Source organism: Chaetomium fimeti (assembly GCF_033439085.1).
Source record: "Chaetomium fimeti strain CBS 168.71 chromosome Unknown B0H64scaffold_3, whole genome shotgun sequence".
Lineage (NCBI taxonomy): Eukaryota > Fungi > Ascomycota > Sordariomycetes > Sordariales > Chaetomiaceae > Chaetomium > Chaetomium fimeti.
Genome location: NW_026944331.1, coordinates 3,618,615 through 3,635,449, shown reverse-complemented (window position 1 = coordinate 3,635,449; position 16,835 = coordinate 3,618,615). Strand labels below are relative to the sequence as shown.

General features: G+C 55.8%; 6 protein-coding genes and 2 non-coding genes across 8 annotated transcripts; 4 read left to right on the top strand and 4 right to left on the bottom strand.

The window, feature by feature from the left end:
- Positions 1-251: 251 nt before the first annotated feature.
- Positions 252-5,368, bottom strand: B0H64DRAFT_416719 (uncharacterized protein; the record flags this gene model as incomplete). Its single annotated transcript, XM_062805190.1, has 6 exons — positions 252-745; positions 817-1,461; positions 2,888-2,921; positions 2,955-4,511; positions 4,622-5,165; positions 5,334-5,368. 6 exons carry the CDS (start codon positions 5,366-5,368, stop codon positions 252-254), a joined length of 3,309 nt encoding a protein of 1,102 aa, XP_062661305.1.
- Positions 5,369-5,691: 323 nt separating this feature from the next.
- Positions 5,692-7,641, top strand: B0H64DRAFT_393047 (major facilitator superfamily domain-containing protein). Its single transcript, XM_062803609.1, has 2 exons — positions 5,692-6,008; positions 6,109-7,641. The coding sequence occupies exon 2, from the start codon at positions 6,163-6,165 to the stop codon at positions 7,495-7,497; it is 1,335 nt and encodes a 444-aa protein (XP_062661304.1). The 5' UTR covers positions 5,692-6,008; positions 6,109-6,162; the 3' UTR covers positions 7,498-7,641.
- A 1,063-nt stretch (positions 7,642-8,704) lies between these two features.
- B0H64DRAFT_373093 (phosphotransferase enzyme family-domain-containing protein) lies at positions 8,705-10,183 on the top strand (the record flags this gene model as incomplete). Its single annotated transcript, XM_062802262.1, has 1 exon — positions 8,705-10,183. The coding sequence occupies one exon, from the start codon at positions 8,705-8,707 to the stop codon at positions 10,181-10,183; it is 1,479 nt and encodes a 492-aa protein (XP_062661303.1).
- A 919-nt stretch (positions 10,184-11,102) lies between these two features.
- On the bottom strand, positions 11,103-11,447 carry B0H64DRAFT_441221 (uncharacterized protein; the record flags this gene model as incomplete). The annotated part of the gene is made up of 2 exons (XM_062806552.1): positions 11,103-11,150; positions 11,238-11,447. The coding sequence occupies 2 exons, from the start codon at positions 11,445-11,447 to the stop codon at positions 11,103-11,105; spliced, it is 258 nt and encodes an 85-aa protein (XP_062661302.1).
- A 2,483-nt stretch (positions 11,448-13,930) lies between these two features.
- Positions 13,931-14,015, top strand: B0H64DRAFT_t57. Its single transcript has one exon. It is a non-coding gene; the product is annotated as a tRNA-Gln (tRNA).
- A 256-nt stretch (positions 14,016-14,271) lies between these two features.
- On the bottom strand, positions 14,272-15,127 carry B0H64DRAFT_441220 (uncharacterized protein; the record flags this gene model as incomplete). The annotated part of the gene is made up of 2 exons (XM_062806551.1): positions 14,272-14,528; positions 14,590-15,127. The coding sequence occupies 2 exons, from the start codon at positions 15,125-15,127 to the stop codon at positions 14,272-14,274; spliced, it is 795 nt and encodes a 264-aa protein (XP_062661301.1).
- Positions 15,128-15,548: 421 nt separating this feature from the next.
- Positions 15,549-15,628, bottom strand: B0H64DRAFT_t52. The gene has a single exon. It is a non-coding gene; the product is annotated as a tRNA-Thr (tRNA).
- Positions 15,629-16,431: 803 nt separating this feature from the next.
- Positions 16,432-16,819, top strand: B0H64DRAFT_299100 (uncharacterized protein; the record flags this gene model as incomplete). The annotated part of the gene is made up of 3 exons (XM_062800091.1): positions 16,432-16,503; positions 16,559-16,665; positions 16,738-16,819. Coding segments are annotated over 3 exons (261 nt in total), but the record flags the coding sequence as incomplete, so codon positions are not given.
- Between the last annotated feature and the right edge of the window lie 16 nt (positions 16,820-16,835).

Here is a 16,835-nt window from a genome sequence, read left to right as displayed (position 1 = left end):
CAAGATCACTGTAGCTACGAGGCAGTCAGAGACTCCGATGGCGTTCCTTTCTAACGGCCGGACCCATTCCCTTTCCCAGATCCGCCGAAGTCACCAACGATCAGAGCAGGTCGACCAGTTACGTCAATATGATTACGAGAACAGCGTTTGGGGCCCGGGGCATCAATCTCGGTAAAATGTTGTATTAGTCGGAGGTATTGTAACCATGTGTTCAAACTGGGTAAACATATTGGCTTGGGCCTGCCTGATAATTACATCAAGCCAACAAAATAATCCCAATACTGGCACAACGCGGTGACATTCCAGCCACCCATCGCGGCGTTCAACCCGTCAGTGTCCAGAACCCACGACAAATACTTGCTCTCCCAACCTCCAAGTCTTCCCCGCCGCGAGCACTCCGCCCGGGCCTTGCACAGCTCCCAGTACGCGGGGCACCACCCAGCCTGTTCCCAACCGAGGATCGATACCACTCGTGGCTTTGGCCCGGATGAGACGATGATGTTCCGGGGGTGCAAGCTACCGTGCGTGAACACGACGGGGACGTCATCCGGGAATAGGTGGTGCGGTGTGTAGCGGAGCTGGCCATCCCCAGCGCCTGCATGTCGGTTCCGGGAGACGGTGACCGCCATCGCGACAAAGTAGTCGTGGAAAGCCGTCACCGTTGGAAACGGACCGGCCGGCGGAGCGCCAGCCAACGCGCAGCGATGGAACACCTCATCCTGCAGCGGTCCATTATCAACGCTCCCTACACCGTCACAACCAAATCAGCATCCACACGAGCAAGTCAGTCACAGAAAGCAAACAACCAGAACTTACCAACGAACCCAACACCCCCCAACCTCAACCGCCTCCACTCCCCCACCACATCCCTCAACTGCGTACAAACCGCCTCCCTCTCCACCTCGCTCAAGCCCGCCCACCTATCCTCCAGCACCTCCCCCTCCGGCAAATCCATATACACAAACCGCTCCCCACTCTCCGCATCCCTCCGCCACCCAAAAACCTCCGGCACCGGCACCAACCCAGCCGGCATCCCCAAATCCACCAACGTCCGCCTCGCCAAACTCATCGCCTTCCCCTCCGCGGCCGCCACCCCGCCAACAAACCCCCCATTCCCCGCACCCACAACCTCCCGCCCATACTTCACCAACAGCCCCAGCTCCGGAAACGGCACCATCCTCGCACCCCCTTCTGCGCCATCCCCATCGCCATTCTGGGAGACAAGGCCCAATCGCACGGCTTGCTCGCGCACGCGCGCCGGGGTGGGCAGCTCGGGGTAGGTGCCTGCGGGCGTGAAGCGGGAGAAGAAGGAGGAGTGGGCGAAGATGACGTTGTCGCCGGGGGGGAAGAGCGGGGTGACGGGGAGGAGGGTGGGGGCGGCGGGGGGTTGAGGTTGGGATTGGGGGGTTTGGTGGGGTGGTGTTGGTGCCGGCGGTAGTGGTGCGGAGGTTGGGGTGGCGGCTTGGTGGGGGTGCGGTTGGTGATGGTGATGGTTGTGGTGGAGGTTGTACTGGTAGGCGTCTTCTTCCTCGCCCTCTGCTGTGCGGTTGGTGGGTAAAGGGGCGGCGTTGATGTTTAGGGTGAGGTTGGCGAGGGAGTCGTAGAGGTTTTGGAATGGGTCGTGATGGAGGGTGAGGTCATGGTCGCGGTGGGAGTGGGGGAGAGGATGGGTGCCGGTGTTGAAGGACAGCATGGTCATGTGCTACTGCTCCGTCGACGGGTAGGTGTAAAGATGGGAGACAGATATGCGGCTTGGATATGAGATCTCAATCTTGAAATGGGGGTAATGGAAGGTTTTTGAGCACCGGAAACGATTCCAATTTAACAAAGAACGGCCCGTGTTTTGTGTGGTGACAACCAGGGAGGGGTCGGTCCATGTTGGGCAGTGCCGCCAGTGGCGCTAAGAATGCTGCCCAACCAGCAACGGCAACCACCCTTCCTCTATACAACCTAACGCGGACAACACATACACGCATGCAGATCAAAAAGCATACGACATTGGACTCGTCAGTGCTTTCAGCCATGATGCTGGAGCTGATCAATACCCGGAAAGAAATGTGTTTCGCGCCACCTGGGCTAAGTAAGATAGTGTAGATAAGGGGATACCTCCCATGGTAAGTGGCGCATCATCATTCAAGCAATTCTACATTGTCCAAACTCTCGGAGATAGCGCGAATTCCTCTGACTATGGGCGTGGAGTGGCATTGAGCCTCGAGAAACGGTATGTATTGGCGGGGTTGTGAGTTGATGGCACTAGAGATATTCTAATGATACTCCGCCATGCAAAGTGACGCGTTCAACCATTGGGGTCCGAAAGGGGCGTGAGCCACAATGCACCCCGGCCGAAATGCGACGACATCAAGGGGATGGGTTACGACGCATGATAGCTAAAGCAGGCGAGAGCAACCATGTCTTGCTGTGTTGGGACTTGATTTTCACGACACAAGTAACAGGACGAGGCATTGGTTAGGTAGAACGCCAAAGTAGGCTGACGTCAACAGCTCAACCGGGCCCCTGCCCTTGTGTGGCTATGTCGTCGAGGCGAATTGCTGAAGCCGGCCGGATGACGCTCGCAATATCACTCGAAAATGCCCCAGATGGGTGAGGACGAGAGCGTGGCGTCCGTGACCATCGGTCCCCACGTTGAACATGGCGATTATCTGCTGGAGTGGGGTGGTGGTTCAGTCGTCGTCTAAAGGCAGGTGGTAAATATCACCATGAGCCGTTTAACCAAAGTACATGATAATAAATCATGCAAGACCATATTGGAACACCCAGTTCATGGGATCTTGGTCAGCCGGGTCCAGCAAGCCATCTGGTACCTAGAGTAGCTCGTTAGCATGTCTTCATCCACCGAACCCAAAATCGCTCACCATATAGTCCCAACCCCCCATGCTAAATTCTGGCGATGAATCTAGACCCTCACCCATTGTCTCATCGATGGCAGAATTCACCGCCTCATGAGTCTCACGAGTGCTGGCATCAATCTGTTCGAACAGCGCAAGACACTCCTCCTCGGAATCCTCGGCGGACTTGACCACATACGCGACGGTGTCTTCGTCGCTCATGCCCCTCCTCATCGCATCCACCTGGGCATAGATCATACAAGCGACCAAGTACCCCTTGGTGTTGGTTTCGCCCGTCTCCATGCTCCGCCAAGACCACACTTTGTAGTCCTGCACCATCGCCACGAGGTCCGGTCTGAGCTCGACGGGGCCGAGACCGAAGCTCTCTTCCTCCTTCAGGAGCGATTTCAGCTCGATGGCGATGGCCACGAAGCCCTGAATGGCCACTATGCGGAAGAAGCCCGAACCGCTGATAGCGATGCGTTGCAAGGGGTCCCAGTCCGTGTTGGCGTCGGCAGACATTGAGAGGGGAACCGGGAAGACGGCGCGCCAGAGGCGCAGCGCCGACTCGACGACAACACGGCGAGAAAAAGTAAACATTGTTTCTTGGAGGGCGCAGGCAAAGAAGGGGAGGTGGAGGGCGAGGAAATAGCGGCGCAGCAGAAGGTCGACGACGCGGAGCTCGAGGTCGGACGGGCCTTTTTCGGGACCCCTACAAGCCTGGAGGCTTCGCGTAAGGGTTTTGTACCCTTCACGGAGCTCGGCATCGAGCTTGAGTGTGTCCGTGTACGACCCCGTGGACGAGAGGTCGTTGAGGCATTTGACGATGGCTAGGCGCTGAGGGAACAGGCTCCGGAGAGAGATGGCCATGGTGGTTTGGGTGAACTGGCCTGATGGCCTGGGAACGGGCGCTTCACCCTCTTGGCCGGGGAGCTGATCGTCGTCAAAATTCCCCGGCGGTTCCGTGTCGAACTCATCTAAATTAATCATCGGCGGCCCGCCTGAGTTCAGGCTAGATTGTAGCGCGAGCTCGAGGACCGTGTTCCACAACCGGCGGCGCATCTCGGCAACTAGCGGCGTGGTTGTCTTGGGACCTAAACCCTCTGGGTCGCGATGCAAGCCCATATACATGGCTAGCCGGAGTGTGGTCCCGACCGTAGCCCAGACCATATCCTCACCTACACCTGTAGCTTCGCGAGCGAGCAGGAGCAGTATACTGCTCTGCAAAGCGGGGAGGCCCAGTCGGGACTTGAACTCGGGTGCTGACAGCCATGTCTGCCCTTCATATGCCCATTTCATGGCGCATGGGCGTAAGGAGAAGGTGTCGTCGTAGGTCGTGGCGCCAATGGCCATGACTAGTTTAAGCTGAACAAGGAAAGCAGGGTCGGGGGTATTACTGGGGTCCCAAACGGCTTCATAGTCGCGTCGGAAGCTGGGTATATGTAGGACTCGGAGGACAGTTTCGCTGGAGCTGAGATAGCACTCAACGAGAGCATCGGCAACGGTCCTGACGGGCAAGTGAGGTGTGGGCGGACAGGGCCAGGGGGGTGATCGGCGGGATTTTATCAGTCTGCCTAGAGCTTTGCATCGTTTCTCGATTTTTAGTGCCTTTGACGCGTTGTCGTCGCGCAGATGGCTCTCGATGATATCAAACATGTCATTGAGCTAAGAGGGGTTAGTAGTCGGTTGGTTGCCATGGGGGGAGAGAGTTTCCCTACCAGGCCCACAGCATTGACCCAGTGGCTCTGCCCGAAGTACCGCGTCTTGTGCGTGACACTTCTCGTGACGGCCCGGGGATGGCTAGCTAGGCGGTGTTCGCTGTGAAAATAGAAATTGCCAGCAAAGTTTATCGTCTTGGTCTCGACTCGGGAATTCTTGGTGAAGGTCGAGACCGGTGTGTTGGCCGAGCTCGTGTTTGCCGACATGGCCTGCTCCGGCACCGTCTGGCCGCCCGTGAGTCTCGGATCGGTGGCATGGTTGTCACGGTTGGCGTGGCTACTTCCAAAAGCCCGATCACAGACTGTGTACTTGGTCGATGACGTGACGGGGGCACTTCTTGTCGGCCGAGAGGGCTCGGCGTTCAGTGATTCAACATGATTTGGCTCTGTGGATAACGCCCCAGTGCTCGGCGTTAAGAGTGCTGAAGTCGGCGCTGCTTCAAGTCTGTTTGCCTGTGCCGTCCCGACCAAGGGGCTTTGCCTCCGCGGAGGCCGCGGATCATCCCGATAGCTGCAGGTTGCATTTTTAGACTTGATGCAGTTGCTACACGGCGTTTGTCGGTCGCATCGGATTTTGCGTCTTCTGCAAAGGATGCAGGAGCTGCTGCTTCGTTAGCTCCAATTTCGGTTGCACAATTGCACCGAATAACGAAGGTGCGAACGGCAACACGGTGAAGGGAAAGACCGCAAGAGAGAGAAGGGGGGACTCGTCGAGGATCCACCACTCAAAACCTCGACTGCCCAGTTTCAAATTATGTCCGGGACTTACACTGCAGGTCTTCTCCGACGACGCTCTGGCTCCATCACGCAAATACCCGTGCCGATTCTGACTTCTCAGATTAGTCAGGCCGCGTCAAATCTTGTCGAAATGTTTTCGAATTTCGGGAAATGCTTCGGAGACAGAGGGGTTGGACGGCTTTTGTGTGTTTTGAGAAAGCAACAATCGGCATTTTGTGGATCCGAAGGATCAAGACAGCGTGTCGGAGCTTGAGCCATGCCGCGGAATGAGAGTGAATGGCCCCACATCCTTCGCGCTGGTTGGCCGGTCCTGCCCACCACCAATTATCACCGAGTCCGAAGGCCGATTCCGTCTCCGCGGAGGAGTCATCCGGCGTCTCAGCTCCGGCATCAACAACACAGCCGGTTGGGTCAGAGTGCGAACCGAAGCAACCCAAATCATGTAATCTCGGACTTGGGGTCGGCGGCATCACCGTGTTAGCTCCGGGAACCAACCGCCATGCACGGCACCTATATTAGTCGTGGCGCACCTCGCACTCGTCAGGCATTGTACACTACCTAATTAAGCTTCGCCTCCCCGGCTGTCCCCGTCAGCTAACCTGGTCTTTTCATCCTTTCTATCATTGGGTACTTCGGCTGCCGGCATTGACCCTGTCAAGCCTTCTGTTTCCTAGAACAGGCAAACGGTGCAAACGCGGGGGTGCCTGTAAGTCTTGAAAACCCCATTGATTCTCCGCCTGTCTGGGTGCCGAGACGCCGGGCCCGTCCTAGGAATTTCAGCTCACCAGAAATCTTCGATTCTCTAGGCTTGCCTTTATTGATTTTTAACCATCATCTCTACTTTAATTGTATCAAACGCCATGGCCGCACCAGAGAGCCTACACGGGTCTCCGACCCTGCAACCCCACGACGAAAAAAAGAATACCAACCAGCAGGACATGTCAACCGACACCGAATCTGCCAAGGCGGCCCTCCCCGAACCCGGCCCCGGTGCCCTGCCTCCGGCTCCCGACGGCGGGGCCCGGGCTTGGCTCGTCCTTGCCGGCTCCGCCTCCATATTTTTCTCCTGCCTGGGCTTCATGAACTCGTTCGGCGTCTTCCAGGCCTACTACATGTCCCACCAGCTGCGCGACCAGACGCCGGACAATGTCGCCTGGATCGGCTCGCTGATGTCCTTCATCCAGTTCGCCGGCGGCGTCGTCGCGGGCCCGCTCTTCGACCGTTACGGCGCCTGGGTCATCCGCCCCGGCGCCGTGCTCTACGTCTTCGCGCTCATGATGACCAGCATCTGCAAGGAGTACTGGCAGTTCATGCTCGCGCAGGGCGTGCTGACGGGGCTCGCCATGAGCGTCATGCAGGTGCCGGCTTTCGCGGCGGTGTCGCAGTACTTTGACAAGAAGAGGGCCGCCGCCATCGGGTTGGTGGTCTCGGGCAGCTCGATCGGTGGCATTGTCTTTCCGATTGCCTTGTCCAAGATGCTGAACGACTCGACGATTGGGTTCGGGTGGTCGGTGAGGATTATGGCGTTTGCGATCACGCCGCTGCTGGCGTTTGCGTGTTTCACCATCACCGCCAGGTTCCCGCCGCGCGAGACGAACTTCTTCATGCTCTCCGCTTTCAAGGAGGTCAGGTTCTTGCTCGTTATGGCGGCGGCGTGGTGCTGTTTCATCGGCATGTTTGCACCGCTATTCTTCCTCCCGACTTATGCCATCTCGAGAGGCATCCAACCCACGTTTGCTTCGTACCTGCTCGCCATCGTCAACGGGGCGTCCACATTTGGGCGAATCATCCCGGGTATCCTCGCCGACAAATTCGGGAAGCTCAACGTCTTCGGTCTTGGCGGTATTCTCACCGGTGTTCTCGTTTTGTGTATGAACAGCGCCGTCGACACGGCGGGGCTAGTGGTCTATGCCATCGCATTCGGCTTTACATCCGGCACCATCATTTCTGGTTCGTCCGCGGCCCTCTCCATCTGCACAGATGATCCTCGCAACCTCGGTACTTACATGGGGATGGGAATCGCGGTTGGCGCCACCGCCACCTTGGTTGGCCCGCCGGTGAATGGGGTATTGCTGGAAAGGTACGGTGGATTTATGCAGGCGAGCATTTTCAGCGGTGTCATCTGTCTGGCCGGTGGTTTCATTGCGATCGCCACCAAAGCTACCACACCGAAAGGGCTTCTCGGGAGGTCTTGATCTGACTCACAATGTTGGATATTTGCGTAATGACAGGAGTTTTGAAAAGTCGGAGTCAACGTTTAGACATGGCGATGGTATAGATTGTAATTAGGTAATGGGGAATACGATTAACTCAACTCGCCTCCAACTTGAATTGACTGCTCCAAGTCAAATAGATTCAGCCCAGTTTTGGAGTAACTCGAGTTCCCTGCTCCGGCCTCCCAGTCGAGGGAAATTCAAGCAATATCTGGGCACAGGTATCAACAACCGTTCACGCTCCTAACAGAAATCCGTTTGTTAATAATAGGTAGGTACTGTAGCTATTCACTTCATCCCACCAGCTCGGGCAATGTCCCGACAAGCACCTACATAGTTCCCGAGGCAAGATAAACGACCATCCACACTGCTTATTAGCTTTCACTTTCCGAGAAGCTGACTTGCTCGCGGTGCTGACTTGTTCGCGGTTACCTTTATCTATCGTTCGTTGCACGGCCTATCCTTAACTTGAGGTTTCCGGGCAGTTCGAAACAACGGGGGTCGTGCAAGGGCACGTCTTTCGTGAGCTAACAAATAGTATTAAGAAGAAAAGACAGCTGTCGGCGGTGCCTAAACTGAGTGAATCACCTGGAAATGCCAGCACTATGATGGAACTTACACCCTGGTACACTTGGGCGACTTCGGATCTTGTTGGACCGTAGTGGAGAAGGTTTAGTTATCGAGACACAAGGGGTCAGCAACACGTGAATTATGATGGAAGTGTTGCAAAATATAATCTAAATGGTGTAAGCTTCGGATACCCAACTTTTGTATCACACTCATGTAGGAATTTGTTACTTTGGTTTCAAGTGGCTGCACCATCATCACCATGTGACTGCTGGCTGCCCTTCAATCCCCAAGTGCAGTGCGTGTTTTGCACCAACTTGACCAAGAAACACTGATGGGAATAAGGAATCACTCCGTACTCAACGTCGGGTGTTGCCGTGTACATAATGCGTGCGAGGAAGGTGCGTTCTGGAGTATAAGAGCCACGTGCGGCACTCAGGCTTCCCAGTTTTCTCCGTGCTGGATTTGAAAGTGTGGCGGGCACAACCCACAGTCCCAGAAACGCCAGTAGTCCCAGCGGTCCCTCCTTCCCAGCTCCTTCTCCCACACAAGCTTGGAACTCTCCTCGGCACGAATTGAGGTACCTATTCCCGTGAACGATCGGCAGGAACCCATTGCTACAATGATGGGGTCAACATCTATCGACCTCGATTCCCCAATTCGCATCTCCCAAACTCAACGGCCTCGCCCACCCGCGGAAGACCTCCATCGATACTGGAGAAGCCATGAAGACGAAGGGTATCTTGAGCGGTACTGGCCCGACGACCACGATCACGATGCTTGGATCGGAAACATCCGCCGGGTTCTCGTGCACGAATTCCCCACGTTTGCGAAGGCCGACATCCAATATTTCGCCAAAGGCACCTTCAATCGTCTATACAGTCTCACCCATGCCAGTTGGGACAAATCCTACATCTTCCGAGTTTCCATCCCCGTCGAGCCCTTCTTCAAGACGGAGAGCGAGATTGCCACAATGGAGTACGTCCGGCGGCACACCACAATGCCCATCCCCCGGGTGATCGCCTTCTCCTCGAGCGACGCTAACGAGCTCGGATACGAATGGGTGCTGATGGAAATGATGCCCGGCGAGCCGCTTCGCAAACTGTGGAGCGCTATGCCCGATGCCGCCAGAGTTGAGGTGTTCGCGGAGCTTGCAGTACACGTCAAACAGCTAGTTGCGCTACGGTTCAGCAAGTTTGGCAGCCTTTACTTCGCCGACGTTTCCGACCAAGTACTTCCCCACACTGCCTCATTGCCAGTCCAAAACGGCAACGGTGCGGAACTTGTGGACAAGGACATAGGCCCTGGCGGCCGTTTTGCCCTTGGCCGCATCGTCGCCCAGGACTTCTTCTTCGACAAGAGGGTGTACTACCCTGGGTCTCGCGGGCCATTTCAGACAACCCGGGAATTGGTTGATATGCGGCTGGAGCTTCTCGAAAAGCGACTCCGAGAACTATCTCCTGTTGAAGGAGCGGCCTGGTACTGTGAGAATGACCGCGAGTTGGACCGCAACAAGGACCGTGTGTACGAGCTTTTCGACCAGCTCAAGGCCTTGGTACCGCGACTCGTCCCGCAGGATAACGGGCCGGAAGATGTTGGCGTCCTTTGGCATGACGACCTCTCGGAGCACAATATCCTTCTCGACCCCGTTACGTTCAAGCTCACCGCTGTCGTTGATTGGGAGTCTGTTAGCATCATTCCCGCCTACGAAACATACGATGCGAGGCCAGCCTGGCTCTCCGACAGGGACTGGAGGCCGACACCACTGGTTCAACTCGCTCGAGGCATCCCGCCCAATGACGAGTTTATCACAGCAGATAAGGTGCGACGGATGGGGGAAATGGGGCCGGCTCGAGAGGAATATCACCGGATTGTCGGGCTTCTTTACGACACTACCTCGCCGGAGACCCAGCAGAGGGTCAAAAACAAACAAGGAATTGCGAAGCAGTTGGAGATCGCGACCTTTCAGCATCGACCGTGGTGGACCGCCTCTTGGATGGCCGAGAATGGCTTTTTTTGCAACGGCACCGCGGCCGACGTTGTCGACGAACCCACCGACACCGTTGTACAGGACAACACCATCAACAACGTGCAGGCGTAGCACAAAGCAGTGGCACCGACAGCACACGTTTAGGAACGCCGGAATTCTGAGCAACGTGCATTTGGAAACTTTTGGAACGGTACCCTGGATGGTGCAACCTGGTGCCTGTGGTACCAGTCACGAAATGGAGCAGTTGATATCTGTGTTAGCAAGCCGATATGGCGAAAGCTGCTTACATTTATACCAATACACGTTGCATTTTTTGCCATTTCACCCTCGTTCAAGTTGTTTCCTTGCGCTCTGTTTATTTCTATTGGCGATGGCGAGCTTCAAGTTGAACTTGAACACAATTGTGATTGCAACCGGATTGGGGCTCTCTTACACGGTGGCACTTTTTACTACAGCAAGCTCATAATGAATTAGTAGACATCTTGCACTTACTTCTTCAGTTCACAAGAGCAATCGAGGGGAATCCCCATCCAGATGGCCGGCACAAATTATTAGATTACCGAGAATGTACTACCTGTACCTATCTTCATGAACGAGCGTGGCTAGTTGAGTCCCCCAGGCCTGAGGAACAGAACCAGAGTTTTTTTAGAGAACGGAAAAGAAAAAGAAAAGGAAATCCAGAGCATTATCTCCTTCGAGACGCCGGAGGAGGCGCCCGCCCAGCGTAAACTAACCCCAAGGAGAGAGAAGAAAAACAAGGTTGTTGCCCCTCCGGGCTATGTACACCCTTGTCTTTCTTTTGTTTCCCCGGTCTTTTTTCCCCTTGACAACCCCCACCCCTCGCGTTTGTCGGGGACGGACCGCGCGCGCGCCGGCGATGCTGGGGGTTGGATTTCGTTGCTGCTGCTGCTGCTGCTGCTGGTCGGTTCTGCGTGGCGCGCGCCATCCCGTCGTTTTTCCTTGGTGTTGTGAACTGAACCTCGGTGGTTTCGTTGGTGGTCTGGAGGGGGGGTTGGGGGAGGGAGGCCGCTTAGAGAAGCTCAGCGCAGTTGAGAGCGTTGACGTTGACGAGACCGCCCTGGGAGAAGGAGAATGTGTGTTAGTTTCTGCGCTGGGTGACCGGTAGATGGGGGGAAGGGGTGGGGTTGGTATGGAGTGTGCTCACCTGCACGGCGTTGGTCTCGCAGCAGTAGGAGGAACCCTCGCAGTTCTCGCCGAGGGCGGTGACCAGGCAGGCGGCGAGGCCGTCGCAGCAGACGTTGGCGGACTGGCTGGAGCAGGAGGTGATGCCGCCGAGGCGGGGGGCGACCTCAGAGGGGAGGGCCGAGGCGGTCATGGCAACGGCCAGAATGGTGAACAGGCTGGTGAACTGCATTTTGATGGTTGGGTGTGGGTGTTGCTTTAGAAAAGCGGGTGGTGCTTTTTGTTTTAGTTGAAGGGTGAAGGGTTGGGTTGAAGCTGTTGCTGATGAGAAGAACTCGAGTGCCGATGATGGAGAGGAAGGGATCGTTATATACACGTTCCTGGCAGGTTTGAGTCTTCTTTCGGGTCAGTATTAATTAACCCTTGGGATCTGCCCCGAGCTGTCTGGGTTGATTCCGCCTACCTAGCTGGCGTTGCCGGTTATCACCACTCATCGACACCATTGTTTCCGCTTTTGGAATTACGGACAATAGGGTTGTGACACAAACCAGCTCTCAGACCTACATGCCCAGATTAGGTCCGAGACTGTGCCCATCGGAGTCTAATCCGACAACCGCCGTGGTCCCAGGAGGTCATGTTCCTGTTCCTGGGTTCCTGGTCTTCGGCGTGGCGGGACATCGGATGCCCGCCGTGAAGTGTTTTGCCGTTTCGGACCGTTTGCGAAATCACGAATCGAGCAAACTGTGACAAGCTGCAGCTTGTTGTGTTGATTGTGGAAGAACGGGACCGAGCCATTATGCAGCAGGTGATTCGGCCCTGAGCCTCGCTAGGTACCGAAGTCGTGTTGCTCCCGTGGCGAAATTTGGATGATGGGAAGATGGCAAGATGCACGTTGCGCATAGGTAACCACAACATGGACCCCACGCGGGCAGTTTTCAGCGCCCGGGAAATGGAGGCCATCGGCTCAACCTATTTCCCTTAACTTACTTAGGTAATTCGGTCATAGTTCTTGACAAGTTAGGCCACCCAAGTATCTCCGAGGTATTACAACAACGCCAATTTGTTGACAGAAAAATGGGATTTTCTCACACCTTCGGGAGCCCGCATCAAATTCGATCGGGTCGTTTCTAACCCGGCCACACATCGGCAATAGACGACGGGACCTCGCAGCTTGCAGGCGCTGGGGCGCCGCCTCTTTCGCTGATGCACCAATCTCAGTGGTGACGATTCGGTCCGCTGCCTGCCAAACCGGCCAAATTCGCTCGTCCTTTGCCATACTATGTACGTATGAGCACCAGATCCGGTAATTCCTTGCTTGCTTTTTTATTGTTACGGCTACACGGCATCACTGACTGTCAAGATCAGGCAGGGCTGGCACTCTAAGCTCTGTACAGAAATGCGGATATCACCGTCGCAAGCAATCACCCTGGCTGGTGGTCGCAATCTTAATAACCCGCGCATTGGCACCGGCACATACAAAGGCTGCGACAATGGCTGCGATGTTCTCTGGGTTTTAGACACATTGGGGTTCTACCGGAGGCCGGACTGCATGTGTCTAAGCTTGATCAACGGAACCCCGAATCAGAGTCGGACGCCTCCGGGAGGTCTTTGGGCAATGATACTTCACGTAGCGAGTCTGCGAAAGGAGTTGCCGTTATGGCCTCGAGAAAGAGAGAACTCACACAGAAGGAGGCTCATTGCAACATTTCAGGCACCAATGTTGTCACTCCCGGTCTTCAGACTTCAACGATTTCGGAGGTGACCAAGCTTGCCGCAGGCTCCGGACTCCGGCCGGCGACCTCAGAATCTCGCCAGCGCCATGGCGGCGGGCCACAACGCCCATCACAAACAGGCAGGGATGCATGTCCGACCCTCGCTGGTGGGAGCATCGGAATTGGCGCCGATGCCCCGATCATATGTTCCATTCAGTTACGAGAGCGCACAATAGTCTCACAACCCAACATCTTCATGTGCGTCCAGGAATCTCCAACGCCACGGTCCACGGGCCACGCATGTGCTGTGCTCTCATGGTACTGGCAAGATTGTGCCACCTCTATTATTGGCGAATTCGGGGCTCCCGCGGACAATTGGTGCCAAAAAGCCTCGCCACGTCAGTGACTCACCGGGGACTCCTCAAAGAGATTTAAACGGTGAGAGTTAAACTCCCTCTGTTTCAGCGGCCAAACCAGTGGTTATTCGACGACGGTTATCTCATGTTTCATCGTCAGAGTCTCGGATAGACCCTCGCAGGACAAATTGTAAACACCGAACGAGCGATTTCGAGGACAGCGGAGGTCGGCCGGGCCATCGCCAACCCTCGGGCCGGACGCCCAAAAGAGCATACCCTTCGACTTCAGGATGGTCTCATACCCGCAAGCTCGCGCCTCTGGGGAGTCAGACTGTCAAAGGGCATAAAAAGGACCACTCCGTTGCGTTCATACGCTCTCGTTCCCAAACGCCAACCCCCCACTCAAAGCATGAGAGCTCATGGCTCAACCTGATCCAAGTCATGTCATCAAACCAACTCCGTTTGGCCGGCCGCCTCCATGTTCTCATATGAAACAGCTAGACAGCTAGACTCGCCCGGAATGAAGACGACGAGGCTTCTCGTGAGTGGAGTCGAATCAAACCCTACAGTGGAGCACCGACCTTGCCATCGCCAAGCGGCCCACCGCTTGAGGAGATTTCCCACACGCCGGAGAGCATAGAAGTCATGGTTCTATAGTGTAGCGGTTATCACTTCGGATTCTGATTCCCTCAGGATGTTCCGGCAACCCCGGTTCGATTCCGGGTAGGACCTCACTTTTGCTGGCTGCAGCTCCGCCCATCCGCACCAACCTGCTCGTTCTCTGGCGTTGCAAGCAACGGTCTTTGTTTTTGCCCGTTCCGGTTTCAGCCCTGTAACGAGGAGTTGGTAGCATGTGTTTTCCGCGAGAAACCGGAGAAACCCCATGGGAATTAAACCTCAGGTAGCCGAATGTTCTGAAAAGGAAGCCTGCTTCTGCAAGTCGAACGGCGAAAGGGCAAACCACAACATCGGAGTCAAGTTACTCGAGTTAAGTGTGGCCTGTGTCGGGCGATATATTGTAGTTTACTGTCATCTCGGACACTGAAACAGTGTCACCTGCACTGGCGAGCGTGACAACTTGCCTCTCGTCGCCGGGGTAGAGGCATACCATATCCAACCCCTCCTTACCAATGCTGGTTGGCGATGTCTCCTCGGGAGCCTTCACCACGAACAGCTCTCTGTAGCCTGTCGGGGTGAAACCGAGTCTCTCGAACGCCCTTTTCCCCGTCGGCGTGGCAGTAAGGGCTGCTTTAATGTTAGCATGGCCTCGCTCTCATTCTGGGATGTGACCAGACATCAAACGCACCTGACATTCCCACCACCTTCCAGCCCGGTCGAGCTTGTACTCTCCTCATCACTTCCCCCAAAGCAAACTCGCAAAACCCCTTCTTCCCTGCTCCTCCACACCCCGTCTCAAACCTCTCAATATGATAAACATGCAGGCCCACCTCCTCCTTTCCCTCCCCATCACCACCCTCATCACTACCCTCATCACCACCACAGCCCCCCAGCCCAGAACCCGGAAACGCACTCCCCGGCTCAATATCCGGCTCCTTAAGCCGACCACTCAACAAATCCTCCCAGCACCCCTTCCGCAACGGCAACACAATAACCACCCCCATCACAGCATCCGCAACAGCCGCACCACCGCTACCACCACCACCGCCTCCTCCTCCTCCACCACCATCGTTGCTACCACCCTCGCGGAAACAGACAGACAGCTCCGGGCACGCGTCCACCCACGTCCGCAGCCGCGCGTAGGGCAGCGCCACCGGGTACATGGCCTGGTCGGAGACGTGGACGGCGCGCAGCACGGCGTCGGGGATGGCGGCGGCCGTTGCCATGATCGGTGGTGATGATGGTGCTGCTGCTGCTGCTTGGTGCGGTGCTGCTTGGCGTGGGTCCATTTCAGGTTGTGCGCGTGCGTGCGGGCTAGGGAGTGAAGGGGGGACAGGTATGTATGTACCTATGTACAGTATGTAGAGGCAAGGGGTAGGGGGGTTGGTCTTGGTCTTCTCTGGGGTTGTTGGGTGGATGCACTGCACACGCTAGGGAGATGCAGTGGTCGCCGGGGTTTCGCATGTTGTGGCCCGTGGGACGTGTGTGTGTGTGTCGCGTTGATGGCCTGGGTTAGTGTGTGGTTGTGCGCTCTGTCACCTGTGTGACGTAGTGTGGGTGAAAAAAGTTGGTGGTCTTGGGGGTGCGGTGGGGTTACGGGAACGACAAAAATGTAAAAGATTTGTCACGACGACGTCGTGTTGTTGTTGCCCACAACCAGAATCGAACTAGTGACCTTGTCATAGAGAATTTACTAGTGACACGCTCTACCACTGAGCCATGCGGGCTTTAGCTTTCAAGTTGAGGAAGGGCGTTTGATAGTGGAATGATACTGCTGGATAGTCGCAATCCCGAATGGTTTATACCAGAGCTGTTCAACAGCGGCCGCAAGATTCATCTCGCTTTAGTTGCTGTCGCAGATTTGGATATTTTTCGCTAAGTTCACCACAACTCCCGCTGTAGAGCTGCCTTGCAATCGAGCCTTCGCTGGCCCGATGTTTTGCCGCACCCCTCGAGAAACTTTCCGGAACAACGTTCATCCCAGCGTTCCTCCCAACATCGCCTCCTTTGTGCCTTCCGGCCTCCATGTGTATGCACGAGTCCGAGCGGGGTCCGCCGCCGTGCCAAGGGTCTCTCTCCTCCTCCAGATGGGATTGTCCCGCTCGCACAGAATATTTATTAACGAACTAAAACCGGATACTGGATAACGAGGGCTTGCTGATACGCAAGGGTCGTGATTTCCTCGAGTTGATTGGGGGGCACCCGCCGGAGATGGACCGTGGCCGAATCAGGAAGGGAGCTAGGACACCATCAAGGTACCTACACGGAAGCGCACATCTACACAGTACAGCCCAATACATACAGCAGGAACTGGCTGCGATGATCCAAAATAAATACCCGATACCCCGCCTCGCCATTTTTTTCTTTCAGACCCAAATTCCCCTCACTGCATCGTAACCACACAATTCCCGTACCAAGTTCAGCACCAGCATTTCGCCCATCATGTCCGCCAAAGTCTACGTCGGGTACGATTTGCGATAAATTTATCGAAGAATTAATCTCGGGTCCATTTGCTGAACCCAAAACTAGAAACCTCTCGTGGAACACCAACGATGAGACCCTGGGCGCCGCCTTCTCCGAGTTTGGCCAGGTCCTCGAGTCGGTGCGTTGAGCTTGCTCTACCTGTCGGTTAATTAACGCATGCTGATATCGAGCAGATCGTGATGAGAGACCGAGACACTGGTCGGAGCCGCGGATTCGGATTCGTCACGCTCAGCTCTTCGGAGGAAGCCGAGGCAGCGATTCAAGGCTTGAATGAGCAGCAGTAAGTCGTCCTCTCTACGTTGAAGCCCATCACTTGATGAATGGGGGCTGACTATGCGGTGCGATCCTTCAGGTTGGATGGAAGGAATGTCAGGGTCAGCCTAGCCAATGCCCGTGGTGGCGGCGGCGGCGGTGGTGGTGGTTACCGGGGTGGTGGTGGTGGTGGTGGTT

Excerpts from the sequence above, each read along its gene's own strand:
- B0H64DRAFT_393047 (XM_062803609.1), top strand. The coding sequence starts at position 6,163 with ATGGCCGCACCAGAGAGCCTACACGGGTCTCCGACCCTGCAACCCCAC.